This window comes from Camelus dromedarius, chromosome 25, assembly GCF_036321535.1.
Source record: "Camelus dromedarius isolate mCamDro1 chromosome 25, mCamDro1.pat, whole genome shotgun sequence".
NCBI lineage: Eukaryota > Metazoa > Chordata > Mammalia > Artiodactyla > Camelidae > Camelus > Camelus dromedarius.
In genome coordinates, this window is record NC_087460.1 from 13469219 (window position 1) to 13493358 (window position 24140).

A 24140-nucleotide genomic window follows, 5' to 3' on the forward strand; every position below is an offset into this window, starting at 1 on the left:
TAATGATATAACTTTTCCACTTGATGGAAACTTCCCTAGACCCTCTATATAAAACTAATGAAGTGCATGGCTGTGGCAGGTGTGAAACAAAATTGTCAAAGGATGATCAGATATTGCCTTGTCAACTGGTGTTAATTCACATCTATTGATCAGTCCTGATTGATATCCAATGAATGGTATTATAAGTGGAAGAATGATCACCCTTTTTAATCGAGCAAACAAAAAGAGTAATTTATTATACAACACCAAAGCAATGTATTTTTACAGTAGGATAAACATAACACAGAAAACGAAGAGTTACAGGCACGTGGCTAGTGGTGAAATTGATCAATGGATCAATCAACTACACTTATGGGGGCCTGCTGTGGTCCAGGCACTTGTGTTATAAGCCAAGGGCACAGAGACAAACAGGACGTGGTCCCGGACATCAAGTATCAGTTACTCAGAGGGGCCTTCTGGTATCTAATCCAGAGTGAAGTTGACTTTTAAATTGATCATGAGGAAGAGCATGAAAGTAGAGGATGCACAATCCTTTAAGAGGAGTATTATTTCTCTCTCAACATTATCAGTAACCTTGCTATTTTCACATAAAGCTTAATGTACTTACTGCTTTTAACGAATATTAAGGAGTTACAATTGGTAAAACTGATTTGGTGAATTTAGATGTAAATTTGTGAATATGAAATTTGATTTGGGAAAGGCTGGTCTTCTATAAATATGCATCTATTTAGTAAAAACATATTTCAAGATGAGTCATGTCTAGATTCAAAGATCATGTGTATAACACAAGTGATTAAACAATTTAAAAAATCATCCTTGAAATTTGACTCAGTTTAGTTTTGTAAATAATTAAACACTCAACTTCAGTGACTACAGGTTATATGGGAACCAGTAACCATTTAGGTGTAAAAGTGGTGTGATTTCCTGTTTAGCAGAGTTAGATATGCTTCTGCTGACATTACGTTAGCAGTATACTTTACAAATATTGTGAGGGATTATTTCTAAGGGTAAATCCCCATTTCTCTGTAAGAGTGAGGAATAATTTGGGACTAAGCATCGTGTAAATTTAGCCTTACAAAGCATTTGCATAGCAGAAATACTTCCAGGAGATGGGTGGATTGTTTAGGAAATATTTTCAAGATCAAATCAATAGTTACTGATTTTGTTCTGTTTTGCTTTCAGGAAACAATATGAGGAATTTTTTCCCAGTGCAGTTTATATATATACTACAAAAGGTGACAATTCAAGCTAAATAACGAGGAACACTTTTGTCCATCTTTGTGAAACTTATTTTAGGTAAATGTCAGGACTCTATATTCAGGTGCCAGCCCAGTCCTAAGTTCTGGATACACAAACATTACAGATTTTCCAAGTATGAATATACAATACAATAAACTGAAGACAAGAACTACAGGAAGGGACTGTATATTGTCATTTTCCATCAACCGTAATTCTTCAAAAATCTTACAAGCACATGAATCCTCACATGAAAATCAATGATATTTACCAGATGGGCATAGAATTGCAGTAGAAAGCTTTGGCTGCTAGCATGACTTTTGAGTATTTTTTGACTTTATTTATATTCAAGCAAAGCATAACACTAATATCCCATAAATTCTGACGTACTCTTAACATGCACATTAAAATTAGAATAAAATTTTGATACACCTTTTACATGTACATTAAAATGAGAGCAGGAGCAAATGTATACATGTATGACACCAATGGAAATAAATGTCTAAAAGATACCCTCTTCCTCCTAGAAATAAACATGTTTTTAATATATACATACCTACATATGTATATTCATGTATGTATGTATACGTGTATTTTGTGAAAATAAGGCCACTTGCCTATGTTCCTGAATCTTGAAAAAATGTGGAATTTCAGGGCTTGAGGATCATAACCACATCTAATGATTAAACCATGGAAAGCTGAAGCTGTCCTGCCACTGAAGGACTAAACCTAATTACTTTCTGAACTTCAGTCTGGAAAAGGCACATTATACCTGGTATCTTAAGACCCCTGCTCCTACTAGACAGGGAACAATGGAAACTTTGGTGTCATTTTTCAAATTTTTCAAACTCTTTTTATGATCTTTCTAGTTAAGGTTTTGGCTTTACAGAGTTATTAAAAATATGACAACCTGTTGGTGACTGGAAACAATTTAGATGGAAAAAAAGAAACCAATAAAGAAACATCTGTGTTACTAATGGTAATGAGTACAGAAAAAAGTCTCAGATAGTAGATCATGAATTTTAGGGGTTCATTTTCTAACTGATTAGAAAACCTGTCCTCTTTTTAATTTCTTCCAACATCTGGAGACACCAACACAAAGAAAATTTTATTCTTACAAAGAAGAGTGTAATAATACTGAATCCTCACTGTAACTTCCACGCCTGAGAGCTATTTCAGACTTAAATATAGCTGTTGATTTACCACATACAGGAGCTTACATGTTTTAATACAACCTGTTATTTTTAAAGGTAATATGGCTTAATCACCAGAAAAACATCAGTAATGAGCGTATGAAGCAATAATAGCTTGGAAAACAAAACAAAAAAACCAGGAAGAAGAGATGTCAACACAGAAAACACAATATTAGCTGATAAAGTGTTATCGTTACTCGTTATAAAGTCCCACAACAGAACAAGTAAACTTTACAAAAATGTGTCGAAGTTTAAGATGCCACTTTCCAAAGGTTGAGCTCATGATCCATTAAAGTAGATTATGACGGTGTTGTGCTAAATACACGTATGGTTTGAAGACATCCCTTCACATGTCTGCGCGAACGAAAGAAGCAAATACTCCATCTTCCTGGGCCAAGAGGCTTTCTGGAGTGTCATATTCTAAAATATTTCCTCGCTTCATCACAATAACTAGGTCCGCCGTCAGGATAGTGTGAACCCGATGCTGTGAGTGAAGAGAACACAAGTATTCGTTACAAATTTCAGGCACGAGCCAAAGCAATGGAAAATGCATATTTCAGCGATTATTCAAGGACATTTTTTTATCTTGGGGAGCCAGGAGATGCAAGGGGCACAGACCCTCTTTTTCTTTCTTATTTAAAGTACGATTTATTTACATACTTTGAAACCCCGGCCAGTGTTTTATATAGGTTGTATCAAACTGAGTGTAGCTAATATAGGAATTTCGTCATTTTCATGGTAGTATAAACAGGCTAACAGATGTCTGTCAAATAAATTAAATAAGCAGAGCCATCGTGAACCAGTTAGGTTATAGTTTAGTCTAGACTAAAATTATCTCTTGTGTAGAGTCAACTAATTCCCTGGGCCAACACACAATTTGGGGAACTCCAGAAGGTGGTTCAGTTCTGGGAAGACAACGTGGAGAGGTCCATTCTGGCATGCAGTGTTAGAAGGAATTATCCAGGGTGTTAGGCATGCTGTCTTTTTGTCTTTAGGCATCCCTGCCACTCATTCATTCTCTCTCTCCCCACATGGTACCCTTTGGAGAGATGCTTTGGTGTTAGGACTTCATCATAATAAAAGCTATCACTTACTGAACATACACTGTACATTAAGTACTCCACACACACACGTGTTAATCATCAGAATGTTCCTCAGCTGTGGGTGCTATCTCTCTCCACTTTATAGGGGACACCCTTGGGGCTCATAGAGGTAAAGATAAATCAGATCACTTTGATAATAAGGAGCAGAACCAGCATCAAAACCAGGCTTCTTAACTTCAAAGTGTGAGATATTTCCACTCTGCCATCAGACTGTTTTGCAGAGAGTATCTGGTATTTTAGAGAATCGTTCACCTGTCAATATTAGCATTATGGTTAAGAACACAGGCCTTGAAGTTAAAGTGGACTCTTGTTTTGGTTTCACCCCCTGTTAGTTGTGCCATCTTGAGCAACAAACTTAGCTTTTGTATGCCTCAACTTCCACATCTGTAAAGTGATGGTAGTAATAGGACCTGCCTTGGTGAAGATCCATGAGATAAACCAAGTTAAAAAATATTCAGCACCTTGTCTGATACACACAAGCAAATAATAAATGTCAGCCACTGTACTTTTTGACTTTTAGAATTTACAAGGAAATAAATCTTTGCAGTGGGCTTTTTCACTACTCTTGCTAAGACCAGTGCTCCCAATAGAAATATAATGTGAGGCATGTGGAATTTAAATTTCTTGGGAGCCACAGTTGACAGGCACAAATAAACAAGTAGAATCCATTTTAATAATGTCTTTTAACCCAATATACCCCAAATGTTATTCCAACATGTAACCAATATAAAAATTATAAGTGAGATTTTTTTATTTTCTTCTGTCAGTACTAAGTCTTTGCAATCCAGTATGGATTTCACACTTACAACACCTCTCAATTAGGATGAGCCATATTTCAAGTGCTCAATAGCCACATGTGGCTCAGGGCCACCATAGGACCTGGATCAAGCAAGTCGAAACACTGGCATGCTAGTGGGACTGCCAAACCTAGGAAAAACATCTGTTTAGCTGCTACACAGTCTTCCAAATTGTCTTCTCCTAACAACCCAAAGTCCAACCTAAGCAACCCAAAGTCCAACCTGAAGCCATCCCCAGAAGCAAAGGCTTAACATTTGCCCAAGGCCGTGTATTGGAGTAGTTACAATGTTCATGCTTTCAGAAAAGCAAGCAGTCATAGTTGGTACTCACAACTATGGGGGAAACAACATGTATGAGTGTGATAAAGATGCCAGCTTAGAACATGCACCATTTTGAACATCTTGAGACAAATCTCCATCATTCACTAAATACTGGTAATTAAGGATAATGTTTGTTTATCTTTGAGAAAGAACTAGAGCCAAATGCATACCTATACATTTAGAAGAAAATAAACTTAATGAGCTGTTTAATATCTGCTGTGCGTTTTCCTTCAAACAATTAATTCTTCAATAACCATATCATAAATATTAAAAAAAATTTGACTTCCAAATCCATAAATGGAATATTATAAACATTTCTCTGCTATTCTAAAATGTTCATTTTTCCAAAATATTGAAAAACCTGGCCTATAGAACTCAATATACCCAGTGTTTATTCCATTACTCCAAAATATTTTTTACTTGACGAAGTGTGGTGTCAGTCGTCGGAACGTTGATGACATTTTCAAAATATTTCCAGAGAAATTAACCACATCCAGGGTGAAGAATAGATCACTTTCAAAAATAAATGCTATGTACTTTTTGGGGAAATGAGGGCTTCTTTTTAGAAGCCAGAGAAAGTTATCTTTTTAAGTTGTTCCACAATTTTCAGTGGCACTTGGCAGAAGTAACAGAACAACTTTTATCAGGGAAGGAAAAATAGTGACTCTTAATAACACTGGGGATCGTTGTACAAGGGAGTCCACCACAAGTCGGTGCAGCTCTCCCTCCTACGAGCCTGGTGTGAGCCTCACAGTAATCTGTCCTGCCCCAAAGCTTTCCGGGTGTCCAGGGGAGAGAACTCGAAGTATCCTGGTGGCCAGCTCCACACCAGTGGTCTCGAAATGAGGAACAGGTGAAAGATAGACAAATAGACAGAAAAGTATTCAGTGAATGTAGGAGAACAGAAGTCGGGTAAGAGAACATAATTTTTTGGTGAAAAAATACAAATTATGCTCAAGCAATCTTCCAGGTGTTGACTAAGTGGGACCATCCAACAATATCATGCTCCATGCAGAGCAGAGAAGACTAGTCTTTTGAGTAGGCAAAGGTCTGTTTTCCCCCATTTTAATCTGCCCTTTTGGAGGCAACAGGAAGATCTTTCTCCCCCCAAATATCTCCTTATCTCTCAGTGAGAAATTTTTTGAAAATATTATAGAATCATTTTTTTCAAGTAGCTACTTCTCTCACTCATTAAGTCATTCACACTTTAGTGTAAATGGGTTAATCAGGTGACTCCAGGGCAGAAGGAATCACTGAGTTCACCAGGAAAGTAAGAGAAAGTGGGTTTTTCTTTACTTAGGCCCAGTTTACAGAAGGTGAGCCCAGATGGGGAGTCATTTCCAGCCACTGTGAAAAAATTGCCCTTCCAAGGATACCCATTCTTCCACACACCATTCACAAAAACAGAAGCATGAGCACGCACTCCTTGCATAACTCCCATGAGTCAATGGTTAAACTTGAGTAATTACTAAATGACACAATGCATTCTTCAGGATAGGTCAGGAACATGTACAGTGCTTTAAGGACACTTACAGAACATCCCCCAAGGAATAGTGAAATTGGTCCTTAGGCTAGAGGTAAATCTGGCTCCCGGGTTTTCATACTCTCTCTGGCACATGTATACGTTTGAGTACACAGTTATGTGCCTCACTTGTACTGAGCATCACTGAAGCATCTGGTTGAGTTGATTTGTACAGTAATACCCTGGAGTTAGTTCCCTCACCACATCCCTCCCTTTTAATCTCTGCATTAACCTTGCCTTCCTGGGGGGACGTCGCTAAGATAACTACCGGAGAAGGGGGTACTCGGCAGGGGAGCTCATGATGGTCTACTTGTTGGTCATCACCAAAGTGGAAAAGAGGCCGTTCCTGAGAGCAAGCAAGTTTGGAGCAGTGTCACACTCCACTAAAATACCCTCAGATAAGACTAAGACCAGGCCTGCGTCCAAAATAGAAGAGACACGGTGCTGGAGAGAAAAGAGAAATGGAAAGAAGAGAAGAGAGTCAGCAAGAGGGAAAAGGTCCAAGTGATTCATTTAAAAAATAGTTTTGTTAAACATTAAGTCTAAGCGTGAGTAAGAACCCATCCAGCTGCAGGAGAAGAGAGGAAACCATGGCCCCTTTGAAGTAAGCTGTAACATGCATGACAAAACGTTAAGCAATTCTTCAATTTGACTGGTGCTGTTTAAAATCGGAGAAAGTATATGTATGTCGGGGACATTATGCTGTACACCGGAAATCGACACCTTGTGACTTAATTATATGTTAATAAAAAATTTAAAAATGAATAAAATCAGAGAAAGTATTTGTCTCTGCTGGGATCTCATTGCCTTCTTTGTGCAAGCAGTTAAGTCAATAGGAACAGAGAAATTACGTGTAAATAGTAGCAGAATAGGCAGTCAAACTTATGAATTTTGCTTCTGACACTGCTCATCAATTAGATTATTGAGAAAAGAATGATCCTATACTAACTACCATCTGTATCTGGTGACAAAGCCCTGGCCATGACTTGCTGGAATCCTGAGATTTGGGATGTTCTATCATTGTAACTTACAGGAGGAAATAGACCGTTTGGAAAAAAACAAGGTAAAGGCTTTTGAAACATAGCTGTTCTTTTTTCCTTTTTTGCACAGACAGACTTATTAGCAGAGGAATACAGGATTTGATACAAGTATATTTTAATTGCTCAGAAATAAAGAATATTGAATCTTGGAACAAAACCCAAAGAGGAGTAAGTTAAGTGTCTCCCATACTTACAGCTATTGTAACAACGGTGCGGTCAGCAAAAGCTGTCATTACCACTTTCTGCAAAATGTTTTCCTGCCAAAAAAAGAAAAAGAAAAGAAATAGAGTCTGAATTTTTTTTGGACTACTTTCTCTTGCCATAATATTTTGTCCCCAAGAATAATGCTCCAGCACGCCCAGTCTCTTCTGAGAACGTTCACTGCTAAGTCTCCTGCAGAAGGTAAAACAGGGCTCAGTGCCCACCAGCAAGCTCAGGCTGGGTTCTGTACACATTACAGTGTCTTCAAAATGCAAATAAAACTCGGTGATCAACCGGGCATGACTGATAGACTTATTGCCAGGAAACTGAAGGAGGAATATGAAACCAAATGGGCGTGGAAATGCTCATTAGAATTATGTCACAAAAAGGGATGTATTCAAAACTAATGAAACCCTAAAATAGTGTTAAATTTTGGGTCAGAAAAGAAGAAAATTAATACATGCCAAAAATTTGGATGTTGACCCCTAAAAGGACATTTCTGGCAAGAACTATTTTTATTCCCACTGGAAACCATTTTTATCATTTTATTTTAAAAAATGTTTTGGGTAAAGATTCCATCTCTCTCATAGAGGTGGGGAAACAAAGCTTGATTACCTAGGTCTTAATATGAAGGAGTTATTTCTTCCAATAATTTGGTTTATTACCAATTAATTAATGCTTTTTATCTTTCTGTCTCTCATCTCTACTGAGGCTGTTATCCTTATAAATAACCTCCAATATCGTAAGACCTTAGCAATTAATACTAATTTTGATGTAGCTATGTTTACTTAGTGACATTGTTTGATTAGAAACTATTTGATTGCTTTAAATTAAATTAACTTTGAGAAGGTTATACAATTTTGTATAGAGACTTTAACTGATTAGTCTTACTTAATACAAAGAAATGTTTGTCAAACTAACATCTCTATATAATTGGCTCTTAATAATCTTGAAACTATTTTATCTTTTTGGGTAGTTTTACTCAATCTAAAGTGTAAAGCAAGGAAAAAAACAAGGTTTTTATTTTTGTCCTTTCTGATGCCAAACTTGTAATATCAAGATAACTTTTATAAGAACAACATTAATTGCTAGCTTATATAGTTTGTGGCTTAATGTGACATTTTCCCCACTCAATCACAATCTTCCAGACAAATCCTCCTTAAACGTATTTGATGCTTTTAAATGATTTCTTTCAAAAGGCAAAGTTTCTGCCTTGTTACCGTGAATACATTGAGATGGTCCTTATTAATTCTAGTGGATCCCTCTTCAAATTGCATTAGAAGATGATTGGTTTTGATTATCAATAGATTCGATTAAGTAGAGATTTGCATACTTTGTTTTAGAACTTCCATGACACAACATTTGAATACTTGAATACAGGAAAGTACTCTCATCAACTGAGCCCTGGGATTTTACTGTTTTGAGGATTTAAAAATGATGGCATTGGGAGTTTGAGATTTCGAGATACTAACTACTATATATAAAATAGATCAACAATAAGTTTATATTGTATAGCACAGGGAACTATATTCAATATCTTGTAATAACCTATAATGAAAAATAATATGAAAGCAAATATATGTAAGTATATGTATGACTGACGCATTATACTGTACACCAGAAATTAGCACAACATTGTAAACTGAATATACTTCAATTAAAAAAAGTGATGGCAAATTTATTTTATGTTTATTGACAATAGAAACTCCCTTTAAACAAGAGTCAAGTCGACTTTACTGACATTCTCAATGTGCTGTGGATCAAGGAGGTGAATGAGAAGACACTCAGAATTACAGTACTGAGGCTTCAGAACCCAAACAGGAAAAAAGAAATTGGAATTTTCGTGTGCCTTTCCTCAACTCATCAATTTAAACAGGCTTGGACGATGCACTCACTGTGGCCATGTCGATGGATGCTGTCGCCTCGTCCATGATGAGAATGCTGCTCTTGCGGACAAAGGCCCTGGCGAGGCAGAACAGCTGTCTCTGTCCAACGCTGAAATTCTCCCCACCTTCCGTCACAACGGCATCTAAATCAGAGCAGGACGCAAGGACTTCACTCAAGCAACCCTACTAGCATTGTCCTTGGGCAAACGGCTGAAAACCACATGGTGCCCTGTAAGAGCATGCTGGACCTCACTTTGTACTGGCGCAAGGATTTCATACTGGCAAAGCCAAGAGGAACCTGGAGATGACAACGGATGGCAAATTGCCTCCTTATCATTGGATAGAGATTACCAACATGTTTTAAAGGCTGGGAGATCTTGGAGATTATCTATTTATTACAATTCTCTAAGAAGATTATTTAATAGAATTATCCAAGGCCCAAAGAGATGAAGTGGCTTACCCAACATCGCAGAGCTTATTTGTAGTAGAGCTTGATAAGAAATGGAATAGTCTCAACTCCAACACCTGTTCTGTTTCCTTGACACTACCCCACTGGACTATAAGCTCCCAGTGGGTGAGGACTGTGTTTGTTTTCATCACTGTATCCCCAGCACGTCTCACGGCATCTGTGATAGTAGCTGAATGGAACACTGTTGCGTGGATAAAGTGTCCTCATTACAGTTCCCTCTTTTTGGTTTTCACCTGCATTTCATAAATTACTATTGAGAGTTTAGCTTAACTTCTGTTTCCCAAATAAGAATAAATTTATAATTTCCAAGATAACCTATTTTATTAGGAGTCACACCCCTTTAAGTAGGGTTCTGAGGGAAATTTTCTGTTGATTATAGTCTCACTGCATCAAATTCTTATAATTTCTCTTGCTTGGGGGTTATGCACTTAGCCTCCAAATTTTAATGTATATAATAAATAAGAAGGAAGCTGGGGGTGAAGAATGTTCTCCACCAGAGGTGGCTTAAACCAGATCTTTATCAAGCAATTGATGTCATCTTTATTAAGAGAAGGAGCATAAACAATTTTCAGCTACAAGTGTAAATACAATCCCCTGTTGCTCACACTGTACCGTAACCCCCAGATACTATGTGCATGATTCCAAACAGGTACAGGCAGTTCTCATGTTAGTGATTGAGGACTGTGAAGATGTAATTGCCTGTCTTTCCAACTATGAATGGGGGGAAGGAAAAGTCTCTAAATACCAAGGGGTAAAAAGGTCTATAAGCATTGTCTCAGGTAGACTTTTCAGTTTTTCAAGTACCTTTGCTGGGTTCAGAGGAGACATCAAAACTTACTATGGGAAAGTTCATCTAGACCTCAGGAATTACTCCCACAGCCTGACGCTGGCAAGATCAATAAACCTATCTTCAAAGGCATGCTGTCTCCATTTCAGTCTGTGGGATGCCTTTTCCTTGGGACTTAATTATAATCATAAAAGGTATTGTTTTTGAGTAGGTCCCCTTCCCCAAACAAACCAACAAATAAACATGATCTCATTTTGTGGGTTAATTTTTAAAGGAAACTAGATGCCAAACAAAACAATCAATTTGGCAACTACATATTACATATTAAAATTAGAATACTAACCAGCTATTATCTTTCCAATATCATTCCTAAATGATGAGTTCAGATTTTAAGCAAACAGAAGTCCAAAACTACCAATGTTCATTTTTATGAATTAAAAACTATATCGTGAACTCTCTGTTGTTCCATTAATCATGTTGATCTCTTACTATTCATGTAATTCTTTTGTCTTGTCATCAGTTATTTGCTAGAAATTATACTGCCTCTGGGACTGAATTTGTATCAGTGATCATTAGAGAACCTGTTTCATTCCTTTCACAAGTTCCAAAACTGATACTGCAGCTAGAGAACAGAAAATAATGTCTTCCAAAAGTTGTGTTACATAAGTAAAAGGAATATGCCCTCCTGGTGGCAAAGAAAGTGGCTGCCACCGTGGAGAACGAGCTTGCTTCTAAATAGCACCCGGGACTCCTGGAACCTAACAGCCTCGCCAGTCCTCCTGTCTGTTTACTGAGGGTAAGTGATCATGTAAACCGCATGAGCAGAATGACCATAAGGAAACGGTCTAATTCAAGTGATCTGTACCCATCAATGGTGGAAAGCCTAAAGAAATAGATGTACCAATTGGAATATTTTGGCGTGCTCACATAGAACAGAAGGTTATAAGGTTCATCTTCTTGCATCCCATGCAAAAGCACCAGATTATGAAGTGTCCTAATAACCTTTAGGAAATTTTTTTTTCTTTTAATTTATTTTTTGTTAATGGAGGTATTGGGGATTGAACCCATGATCTTGTGCGTGCTAAGCATGTGCTCTACCACTGAGCTATACTCCCCACCCCTTGGAGATTATTTTAAAGATCAGGATACTTAACACTAGAATTATGATTCTAGCATGAAATGTAGGTAGAGACATGTAGAATTCATTGTATATCTAAAAAGTAAATACATTATTTAGAAATATACCTAGACCTCCTGGTAGGGATTTGACCATATTCTTCAACTGCGCAATTTCTAGAGCCTCCCAGAGTCGGTCATCTGTGCATTTGCATTCTGGATCTAAATTAAATCTGTAGGGAAAAAAAATCGATTCATTAGTCAATAAATTTAAAAATGCATTTTTATCTATGTTTGCTTATTGCTGTTTTTCCTTTAAAATGGAAATCGTATTTGTTTCGGCTGCTGTTGTATCCCCAGCGTCTACCACAGTCCTTAGGATGGAGCAGGTGTCCGACGCATGCTTGATGAGTGAAGGAACAACCTTACTACTATGAACAATGGTTTTTTATGTAAGTTGTACGTTTAAATGCATGATAAGACCTGGTAAAACTCATTACATTGGGTTCATCCACTTTCATATTATGTTTAATGTAACCTGAATAGTGTCTAGCAAATGATTCCTACAGAACTGGTGTTAAACACATAAATCTAAATGGAAACATGTAATGCTATTTCAGACGACCTGTGCTGCACCAACCACAATAACAGTATGCATCGTAAGTGTGTTCAGAAAAGCAGATTTACTGTGATATTGCTAGATAACTTGATACATCCAGAACGTTTAATGAAAATAATTTTACAGTTGAATATTGAGCAATCTTACATACATTTTCTGTTTGAGACAAGGAATATTTAGTAAAAGGTGGGAAATACTCCTTTGCAATGAAGTGGGTGAAGGAGGGGAGCAAGAGAGAACAGAGGGGGGATGCAATGAGAGGCATGATCTGGTAGATGACGTCATGGGGGGCTTCGGAGTTGGACAAACTTTATTTGGAACGGCAGTTCTACCACTTACTAAGTGTACAAACTTGGGGGGGGGGTGCTGCTGCAGCTTCTCTGAGGTTCAAAACCCTCATCTGTAAAATGGGGACAGTGAGCTGTGCACTAGAGGGTGCTCTGAGGATGTGGTGAGACAGTATATAAAAAGCACCTAGCAGAGAGTAGATACCTCCATTCTTTTTTCCATGAGAAACTACAAACCAGATGTGCAGAGGACTGTAGCGTCTTCTCCAAAGCAATTCTGGCTGAAAGAAGAGTTGTGAGGGATGGAAGGGAATCAAGGTATTGACCAAACTCAATTGTCTGCTGAGCTGAAGCCAGACACACAAGAGATCGGCAGGATATCTGAAGGGTGGGTATCTCAGAAATGTCTGCCAAGAATCACTGCCCCCAAGTACAGAGGGGAAATGTGTAGAATCAAACAGAAAATTCTAGAATCAAACAGAAGAGATGAGCTCCTGGAGGCACAAAGGATGGGCTTCTGCAGCTTAATTAAGCCACTCTAGGTTCCCCAATGCACGCTGTCAGACAGAAGATTTGATCTCATCTTGGTAATGTCCTTTCACACCTACCTTAAAAGCAGTTCTGAGCAAAACCCTCCTATGAGCCAAAGGGTTAATCCTGAGGCACATGAGTTTCTGTTGAATACATCACCTACCGAATAGAACCACTGAACAGGATTGGATCCTGCAGGATGATTGAAAGTCTAGAACGTAGTGTGTGCAGTGGCAGTTTCGAAATGTCTATCCCATCAATGACAATCTTTCCTGTTAAAGAAAAACAGAAATGATGGGCATGTGGTACAATGACAAGAACCATAAGATTTGTATATAAACTGGAAGTACTTTCCTAGTTCAGGGTTGAAGTTCAGAAGATGAAGCTTTCCATTTAAGTATTAAAAACATTAATGTACATGTCTAAGAAAAATATACATTTTGATGATCTTTACTCCCAGAGGAGTAAATTTACTTCCACTTTTTATTCAGTTAATGTGGCTCATACAAACCAAAAGTACTTCTATTTCCCCTCGATAGTCTTCTTCCTTCCAATATTCCTTTATCCTGTTCTCTGCTTTATTTTCCTTCACAGGATCTTCTATAAACATGTATTGATCTTTTTTACTGTCTTTCTCTTCCAACTAGAATGTTAGGTCCTTGCAAATGGAAACTTTTGTCTGTCTTATTCACTCCTTTATTGCTTGAACAGTACAGTGCAGGACAAGTAAGAACGTAAACTCTGTGACATAGATATCACATTTTAGTGGATTTCTCCACACTGTGCATAGACTTGTGCAACCTTGATGTCCTTTCTTTACCTCGACTGATTTACTTGATCATATTGCTTTGTGCAAAGACAATATTGCCCTATGAGATGAGCCTGCCAGGAAAAGAGTGATGACGATAGTCCTTTTTCCAACTGGATTTAGATTTAAGAGCAGGCAAAGTGATTTGCTTAAACTTTCTTCCAAGAACAATATATTGTCTATTAAAATCTCAATTGCCTAATGTTATTAAAAAAAGAGTGAGTCGTCAGTAGCCCTCATGGGGCTCAGAATGATGCTTCTGGATTCATGAGCATCATGTTAATCTAGTACTTTCCATCATAGCCACAGTTTCTTAATAAAAACTTTCAATCAATTGTCTTTGGATGATGTAACTAGCTCAGATCCCACTGAAACTCCTTCAAGTGTCTGTGTGTTACCAGCAACCGTGGAAAGAGTGAGCTGCTAATCCAGACGCAGGTACCGCCCCTGTCCCTGAACCTAAACCCCAAAGAGCCTGCAATGACCACAGTTCAACTCCGTTGCCCATTAACTGACCTCTTTATCTCACAGAGCTGTTGTGTAGATTCTATTAAATAATATGAACTGTCACGCACAACAACAACGTGAAGCCCTGTCGCCACTGTCATAATCATCACAGATAATGACAGTAAGCACGTCTGGAGCTGACGAACCCCCTTCCGTTCAAGACGGCTTAGGTGCTGGTCTATTTATAGCCCACTTGGTAGACTAAATAATGTGACATATTTTTTCTAAAGCAAAGATGAAATTACTTCTATATATGTTACTCACAAGTCTGTGGATGAATAAATATTCTTGTATATTGTCAACCTGTGCTTGACACTTTATGGCGAAGGTGGCCTCCTCACAAAACGCTCAACAGCATTAAACCATGTTATTAAGAGTCATGCACCAAAATTAAAATGCAGACTCCTTATCTCCTTGCATTTTTTTTTTCCCGTCGTTGGAAAGAGATGTATTTTTAGTTTGCAGGAGGCGAGACAGTCTTTTTCTTTCTTCCTTCCTCTTGAATGCCACCGCCATCTACTGCTTTTCAAAATGGGTGACCTTGTTTTCATTTTACCAATTTAATAGAATTCTTTAACAATAATTTCCAGAGCTGAGTTAGGGCTAATAATTGTTTCCCCCCAATTCTATGTTTTTGTCTCCACTCCTAGAATGTTTATCTGGGATACCTGCCTTAAACCATGGGTTGCAAGACACAAAGTCCTTATAAGTGTTTGCTTTTTACTTCTGCAGGATTACGTAAATTGAAGTTGCATTTTTTTTTAAAGGAAAAGCACACATGGCCAATGAAAAAATTTAGTTAGTAACTCACCATCAAATATATCAACCATTCTGAAGAAAGCCAGAGATAAAGATGACTTCCCACTGCCAGTGCGACCACATATGCCCACCTGAAAAAGCAACCATCACTCAGAGAGGACTCAGACAAAAGATAGAAAATACACAAAACTATTTTTAACTTAGATAAGACACCATGGTGAAACTACAACTCTGTTTAAATAGTCACATTAACATCATCTTTCTCCTCCCACTTCTCCCTCATGAGCTCTCATCACTAGGGGAAAATCATGAGGTCTTCATCAGATCTTCAATGATTCCACTCTAACTCTTTCTGTTTCTGTGTGGTTGTGTTGTCTTCCCCCTGTGGCTTCATTTTTGCATTTTACTATATTGTTGGATACTAATAAATGAGTATTCCATTTTATCTTAGAAGTGATGATTTTACAACAAAAAGTAAAATGAGTTCATTTTCTGCACACTTGCTCTTTTTCACAATAACTAAAATAAATCATTTTGGGACTAGAGCTAGCACAAATGTAAAGGTTCTCCAGGGGATATCTGGAATGGCCATGAGCCAAAAGCCAGAAATTTTGAAAAACATGCCTATTATTCACTTTTCCAATCTTTATGGGAGATGAAGGAATGGCGATACAACTTAGAGAACACATATTTTATCTGCATCCTCTCTCTCCATTTTCTCTTTTACGCAGATAATCTGACCTGTAAAGTGTTGGGGATATTATGGGACCCGCGGAGAATATGTTTGGCTGGGATGTCTAAAGAGCTCTGGTGGTGATGGACCAGCTCCATCAGAGGTTTTGTATAAAATAAATCAAAAGGCAGTGAATTCCATACCTTTTGCCCAGGTTTGATGTAGGCCTTGACGTGTTTAAGAACAGGCTTCAGATTATTTTCATATCTGACACACAGATCATGAATCTTGATCTCCCCTTCCTGAGGCCAATGTTCTGGAACTTGAGAAGGATCTATGGGGTGGGAATGGAGTACGGAAGAGAGACAGAGACAGAGAGAGACAGAAACACATACTTATACACACACCACACACACAATTTTTTTCTAAATTTAAAGTAATATTGAACCAAATTCTATTTTTTTAATTAAAATTACATTCAGTGTAAAAGCCTCTTGATTAAGAACTTTTAAAATAGATTTTTTGTGTTTGTGTTTAGAGCATTAACTGGCATCCTATCTCCCAACATTCCATCACTCAACTCTATTTATGATAGTTCATCCGTGAATGGTTTTATTTGTTCAGTCAGATGGTCATCAAATATTAGAGTGCTTAAAATGTGAGGGGTGTTGTGTAAGATGTCAGGACTATGGAGATGGAAACTATGCTTCCAGGTGCTCACTGGGTCCTGGGAGGAACATACAAGTGGGTGAGCTCCTTCAGGACTGCATGGAGAATCAAGCGATGGAGGCCAACGCAAGGTGCTCTGGGAGCAGAGATGATGGTAACCCAAGAGTTCCAGGAGGGTTTCAAGAGGAGATGGTGCTTAAGGTAAATCTTAAGAGTTAGGAGATCTGTTTCAAATATGTATCTAGAGAGAAGAGCAAAGATCAAAAGAAAGCATAGCATGTTGGTATGGCCAGAGTAAAAGATGTATACATGGCTAATGAGAGATGAGATTGGGTAGGTGGGTGAGGGTTGACTAATGAAGGGTCTAGTGGATTGAGCTACGTTATCTGGATTTTGTCCCTGAAGACATGGAGAACTATTGAAGGATTTTTGGCAAAAAAACACATTTTAAGCATGAGATTTGCATTTAAGGAAGATGATTCTGCCCTCAGTATTGCATTTCTGGCCAGCTTTATTCTAGCAAGGCTAAGAATTCTCAGTATAAGATCCAAGTTTACTGGCATCTAAGTTAATAAGATGTTGAGAAAGAAAATACACTAGTTCATAGTTTAGGTTGGTAATTAATGTAATAAAAGGCCCAAATGTTTTTTATAATCCTCTTTAAATACTACTCAGTAATATATATTTGGATCCTGGTTGTATACAAGACTTTTCAGGCATAAATAACCACATCTTTTCAGGTTCAGGTGTCCATTATCAAGCAAAGTCAAGATGAGGGGGAATTCTATGGACACTGAAGTGGAAAACCAAAGCAAAAATGACAACATGCCTGACACACAACTGATACTTTTCAAATTACTATTTAAGGGAAACAAAATAACATTCAGAACCATACCCATAGTGCCTTCATAGTTCTCAGATTCCATAGTCAAGAAACTGTTCACTTTCTTCACTGCCCCCATCTGGACCTCCAGGTCAGCCAAGTTCCTCACAACCCAATTCAAGTAGTTGGTTATCTGTGTCAGGTGACAAAAAATTTAACACATATAAAATGAAGTAATCATTTTTTTTTTCAAATGGAGGTACTGGGGATTGAACCCAGGACCCCGTGCATGCTAAGCATGCACTCTACCACAGAGCTATTTCCCTCCCCCTGAAGTAGCAATTCTTGTAAACACTGGATATTAAGAGGTAGGATGACTTGGACAGTTCGTGGAGGTACAACTCATAAGTGCTACAGGATATCAGAGGCTAGAGAGGACATCGTGGGATAAAGCTGACAAAGAAGGTATCCCCCCGCTCTTCTTCATGGGTCCTCAAGTGTTGCTGTTCTGTGAACTCTTCTGGTTTGCCTGCACAGTGGACAGTTGTAGGTACCTCTGTTTCCACCTACCTCACTTACAGTCACATTAAAGTTAGTGCCCCTAAATGGGTTGTGAACAAGTCAGGACAAGAATCCCAAACAGCCTTGACCATCAGGTTTGAGGAGTTTCTGAAAATTGGTTCACAATATCAGAAATGAATCCATGCTGTTCTAAAATGCTGGGTTGGAACGCAAATCTACTATTATTTTCAGGCGGTCATCTTGTTATGAATTTCTAATTTCTACTCTAACATCCATGATTAAGAGTTGATAATAACTATGGAAAGTATTTCCAACACTGCACAAGAAGAGAGAGATTTTCATCTATACCTACCGTAAGTGCGTACAGAAGACCCAAGCCCACCAGTCCAGAATTGGAAGATCCACTAATGGACGCAATAGATGCAGTGAGGACAATGCAGGCTCCCAGATAATCCTAAAAAGGGAGCAAAAAAAAAATGTTGAAAGATTTTTCTCGGGTTCTTAAATCAAAGATCTCAGTCAATTCAGATGATCACTAGAGAACAGACGTTGTTCACCGTGTGTCCTTTTAAGTTTCAAATGCAAGTTAAAGTTATGTTATAAAATTGTTATTTCCATATTATCTTTTCTAAAAAGACCCATTAAGAGTTTGTGCAATAAGTCTCAGAAAGTAAGTTAGTACCAGGGCATACGTCCCGCAAGGTACTCCCAGCTTGATGTAAAGAAATATGCCAGCTGGCATCTGAGAAATCTCTGTGGGCAACATATACATTAAGGGCTTGAAGCAAGGCATGTTTTTATTAATTTCTATTCTCCACTTCCTCCCAGCTGACCTCACTGGAAAGAAGAGCCTCATTCATTCATCCATCCAACCATTCGTTCATTCATAGATTCTTTTAAAAGTATATGTAACTGTTTAAAAAGTGCTATTCGTGTCATCTTTTAGTTATATCAATGAGATGCTTTTCAGCTCACTCCTGGATTACTCTCACTGCTCAACAAGGCTTTTTCCTAAGGAACTGGAGATTTTTGGAGGCATTTGACTAGAATTTTACCTCAATCTGTGTATGAGAGGAAGCTCCTTTGTGAACAGTGTCTATGAAGAAATCTCATTGCAAAATCACTAAATTCCAATCACTTTCCTTCAAACAATACAAGAATATAGATGCGTGAGATTGACAGGTACATAAGAGCTTATGTTAGCTCCCCATTCTCCACTTCCTTTACCATTCAAACTTAATGAGCTGAATAAACTACAAAGTGATTCTACAATTACACCTTCTTTCCTTTCCTTAAAGGCAGTAAGTTAAGGAGAAGCAGATGGTCTGAACAACTCACACACAGGAGAGTAAATACTTAGGGACCACTAGCAGCATATTTTCTACTTCTAAGGCCTTCCACATCCCACTCAATCCATTCAATGAAAAAACACCTTCAGTCAAAGTGATATGATGGAAGGAGAGGCTCTTATCCATAGGAAATAGAAACTACGACATATGTGAATTACCCATTCTCAAAGAGGGGCCAACGATAGTACATTTTATCAGTCTAGCAATGAATGATACCTTCCATCGAATTTGTGAATTCAACATGCCCCTCTAGAAGGGAAGCCTTTGATTCCTATGTCAAAAAAGAAGCCTCTTGTCAGCTTTCTAGCAATTCAATGACATCTACCCATACGTGGGATGACAGTGAAAAGTGTAATTTATAAAACCGACGTGTACATGGTTAATCGCAACCCCATCTCTTTCCTTCACGTAGCCCTCAGACGCCCACAGCTATGGTTCCCCTGGGTGTCCGGGCCGTCAGATTACAAGATCAGTGCACACCTGCCTATCACGGAGTTAGGGACACACAAAAAAGCTCTGTGCTGTTTCATAACATAGACTCTCAGGCGGGCTTATCTTGAAGACTATTTTCCCTTTAGCCTGTTGATTCTCAAGTCTTTCTTTCTTTCTTTTTTTTTTTTTTTTGGCTTCTCCATGTGATTTTTCTTTTATCCTTTCACCACACAGCAAGACAAAGCCTTGGAGAGACACCCTTTAGATAGAGTTACACAATTTTCTCACATGGGAACACCGACGCCAAAGAACTGGAACTGTTTAGTGCAGAGGGATGAAGAGAAAACGCTGTGGGGAACAGAAGAGCGTAAGCAGCATTCAAAGGTTAGGCTGCAGTGACACACCGCAGACGACTGCGGCCTCCCTCACTCGGTGCCCAGATGGGAAGCACCCCGCCCCCTCCACGGCCCAGGCAACCTGGGTGGTCACAGTCTGGCTCCTTTCCCACCAACCAAATTATTTTATTCTTTTGGATTCTTGTCCTTTTTGGATTTGAGTGTATAGTGACCTTTATTTATTTATTTTTTTTTCCTAATTCAAAATGAGTACGAAATGAACATGGTGGGCGGGGCTCCACCTTCCACAGGGAACAGTGTTGAGCCAGAGAAAGGGAATGACTTGTAATTGTCTTAACTCTTGCCTAACACGACCAGGCAAAAAACAGAAAAACAAAAACAAACAAACAAAAATCCTCCCAAATCCAAAAATCAAACAATAACAACAACAACAAAAAAAGAGAGCCATATAATTTTTTAACAAATAGATAATAAATAAAAATCGGGTGGGGCTTAGGGATCTTCCCGAATTCAACAAAAGGTGTTTTCACTCTGCCTTCCTTTCCCTCCTTCTCCTTGAGATTATCTGTTCACAGAATTCAGTGGCCTTGCTCTGGAAAGCTAAAATTGAGAATGAAGAGAAAAATAGCCTCAGAAAACTAAGATAAGTTTTCCCCTCTTTCTCTCCATCTGGGTCAGGAGTCCATGAATTAGAGTTGGTGGAATTCCCAAATCTGCATCAGGAAATCTTGCTGGCCTCTTCCGAATTATGCCCAATCCCTGTACCCTATCCTGGTATCGTTTAGTTGTGTTTCGGCTATAGGAGCTCCAAGAATATTTGCAATAAGCTGATATTTTTGTTAACTGACTGAGTAATATATCAAAAAACAGGGGATGGAGGGAGTTGTAAATACTATAGACAAGATCAATGCAGAGTCACTGTGCTGAATAGAAGTTCTCATTACTTACTCTTTGTAAATGACTCACAAGGCAGAATGTGTCCAGCTCTGGGGTTTGGAGAGCAGTTCACACCCCAGTCTCCAAGATCCTGTATCTCTATGTTCATATTTCTGACATAAGGTCCATTTATTTCAAACTGAAATTGTGTCTCCAGGGATGTGGACATGTCCACAGAAGCTCAGTAGTGATGGGGTCACACTTACGTGTGTACAATTGGGAGAAAGGTAATTTCCTAATTGGAGTTATTAACTTTGTTTATTCAATGTTCCTACTGTGGCATATGTCCTTGGACGGTTAACACTTATATTCAAATAAATATTCTAATATTCTGGTTCTAATGAAAAAGTAGTGTACTCCAAGAACAAGGAGAACAAATCTGACTGGTTTTAGGCTGGATCTCTGGGGTTCTCTAGCAGACTAAGGGTGTGTGTGTGTGTGTGCACACGTGTGTGTGTGCATACACACATAGACTCATTGATACATAAATACAATAGACGAAAGAGACAAATCACACACTAAGGACTCTGGACCTTGACTTCTGTCAGCAGATATGCCTGGAACGTTGCAAAAACCAACAAGTTTCTGACCAAAATTTACCTTTACTGACCAGAAAGAGAAGCAAAGGATTCTTTAACTTTTTGCACTGGTGTTTAAGGGAGAGTTCCAATCATGAGATGAGAGAGCAAACCATGGAAAGATTATACAACACAGAAAATAAAGACAAGACAAATGCATTATAAGGTAACAGAATGAATAGCAGATTCTGCCCTTCCTTTTTCAAATATTAGTCATTTTAGGTTTCTACAGGTGGAACTAGAATTCTTTTCTATTCAAGTAGGTCCAGCTGCCTTTTCAAGGGTTGAGGAGTAGGCAAGGTAGCGGGTATGAGTCGAGCTAAACGAACCCATTCTGAATTTGGCTGCTGGTCCTCTCTCATCTTTCCTGACCTTCCCTTTCTTGGCAGTCTGAAGCCTCTAACATCTTGTCTTCTGGCTTTGAGAGAGGAACTTGTGGTTTGCTTGAAGATGCCTGTTAAACATTTGTCCATTAACCTGACAGTAGGAAGTGCTAAGGCATAGAAACAGGAGTCAAGTCAGCCACTCACCTCAAGTCCAAAGAAAACACACTTGCCCCTAAGAAACATACTTGATATTCAACTTCAGGTAAATCAAAATACAAAGGTAATGACTGACATTTCTCCCCTATAATTTTAGGGCATTCTTTGATTAAGCTACTTTATCATGAATTCTGTTATTCAGCTATGATTTCTTTTCCTTGGAGAAAACAGATTTAAACAAACAAACAGAAGCTTAAAACAAGGATTTATGGTCTGGGTAAAATCTAGGAATAGTATTTTGGTTTTGTTATAAATCCTAAACACTTTACCTGCCTTTATGTTATTTACAGGTAATTCAGAAGAAAAATCTGCCCTGCCCCTGCCCAGTCCCCACAGCTACCTGGAAGAAATGTATCTATCCAAAATTTGTGAAATATAATTGCATCATGTTGATGAATAATTTCAATGCAATGACTGTTATACCGGTTGAGATCTCTGTAAACAACGGTGAGAAATGATGGCAACTATAGCTCACGGAGGTGGAGGGGGGTGGGCAGGGGTCCCTATCCACCTATATCTGTCCATCAACAACTCAGATTGTAACTTGGGCTCCTTCATTTCAATGTTATCAAATTTCCATTACCATCTGCCCTCTCTGCTCTGCTGAGTTTTGAGAGGAAACCTGCCTATGGTAAGTATGCTTAATCAGTGGAGGTGAAGTTCTTGCATTAAGCACGGATAAACCTTTTCCTCTTCAAAAACTGATAGATAATTATTTTTAAAAGATTATAGTCAACTCATCATTTCCACCCAGGGAGCTTATTCATATTGCAGATCACGCAGACCAGTCGGCAAACGACATTCCCTTCCCTCCAAAACATCTGTCTCTGACTTCGTACGCCGGCTGCTTGGTTTATTAGCCACTTAGCAGGGCAGGTACTGCTTCCACTCATTTACTCATTCATCCATCCTTTCAAAAGACATTTGTCAAGTGCACTTTGTAATCAGTGAGCCAGGGGGTTTATATTCTTATTTTTAATCCTAACACCCTCCCCCCAGCCCCATGAGATAATATTCTTACTCCTATTTTATAGATGAGGAAGTGGGACTCAAATAAATTAATGAACTTGCTGGACCAAGCCTGCTCGATGCCGAAGCTTGTGTCCATCCTTCTACTTTATATAGGACAGAAGACAATAGATGATTCATTGCAATTTTGTACATTTTAGGCTAATGTGATCCTCTGCTGGCTTAAAACACAGAAGGTCCCTGTCTCTCCCAGGCCTGTTCAGCTCAGGGAAGGAAATGAGTACATCTGTTCACTTGTCAAATTTGCTCATTTGAAAAAAAAAAAAAAGCTGAAGTTATACAAATATTTGCCATTCCATTAACTTATGTAATCTAGCGACTAACAAACACAAAATGAGTTTTTGCTTCTGGGGTTGTTTGTCTTGCCATTAGCTGAAAACATTATGACAAATTTCACCCATAACATAAACAAACCTGAGTTATTTTAAAGTCCAGAAAATGTGAAGTTAGGGCTGAATCTCAGTGGAAGCCTCATTTTTACAACTACCTCCCTCTTTGCCTCTCTTCTGTTTGGTTTCCATTTCGAAAGCATGACATGAACATACCGTTCTGACCTCTAGCCATCTGTTGGCAGCTGAGAGAAATAAGTAGGCAATGTTGTTGGTGTCTGTCAGTTCCAGCATACGTTGCTTAAATCTGGTTTCATGCCTGCAGAAAACAAAAATATTATGATGTGAGCCACACAAAAAGGAGAAATAATAAAAAACAGTCACACTTACTACTAAACTATTTACTCAACACGGTGACACACTCATGGTATGGAATAACTAGTTCATGGACTCCTACTTTCAAATGAAGGCCAGCTGCTACTGATCTCTGCACCCTGACCGAGACACAGTGTGGTGCAGCGGCTCCCTCCTTTCTCAATCCCTGCTGCGACAAGGAATCTTTCTGATGACAAAGTCCTATAAAAGATCGCTTCATAGATTCCCCCATAATTACTGCAGCTATGAAAACCAGGCATGGCCCATGTCACAAGGACCTTATTACAAACCAGAATAAGTTGTACAGAAGTACAATATACTCCACCTACTTTTTTATTGCATGTA

The 24140-nt window shown here is 38.5% G+C and overlaps 1 protein-coding gene across 4 annotated transcripts in view; it reads right to left on the reverse strand.

The window, feature by feature from the left end:
- Positions 1–203: 203 nt before the first annotated feature.
- The window catches only part of ABCC9 (ATP binding cassette subfamily C member 9), a 107372-nt gene continuing 83435 nt past the window's right edge, over positions 204–24140 (reverse strand). For 3 of the 4 annotated variants that reach the window (XM_031443999.2, XM_010988822.3, XM_031443996.2), the window contains 10 exons: positions 23637–23739; positions 18222–18323; positions 17420–17540; positions 16059–16189; positions 15235–15313; positions 13272–13380; positions 11801–11904; positions 9309–9442; positions 7407–7469; positions 204–2913 (listed from right to left, as the gene is read on the reverse strand). In XM_031443999.2, the coding sequence (XP_031299859.2) occupies positions 2776–2913; positions 7407–7469; positions 9309–9442; positions 11801–11904; positions 13272–13380; positions 15235–15313; positions 16059–16189; positions 17420–17540; positions 18222–18323; positions 23637–23739 (1084 nt within the window). In that variant the 3' untranslated portion in view covers positions 204–2775. Of the gene's footprint in view, positions 2914–6440; positions 6617–7406; positions 7470–9308; positions 9443–11800; positions 11905–13271; positions 13381–15234; positions 15314–16058; positions 16190–17419; positions 17541–18221; positions 18324–23636; positions 23740–24140 lie in introns of all 4 variants that reach the window. The other variant, XM_010988821.3, reaches the window with a different exon arrangement.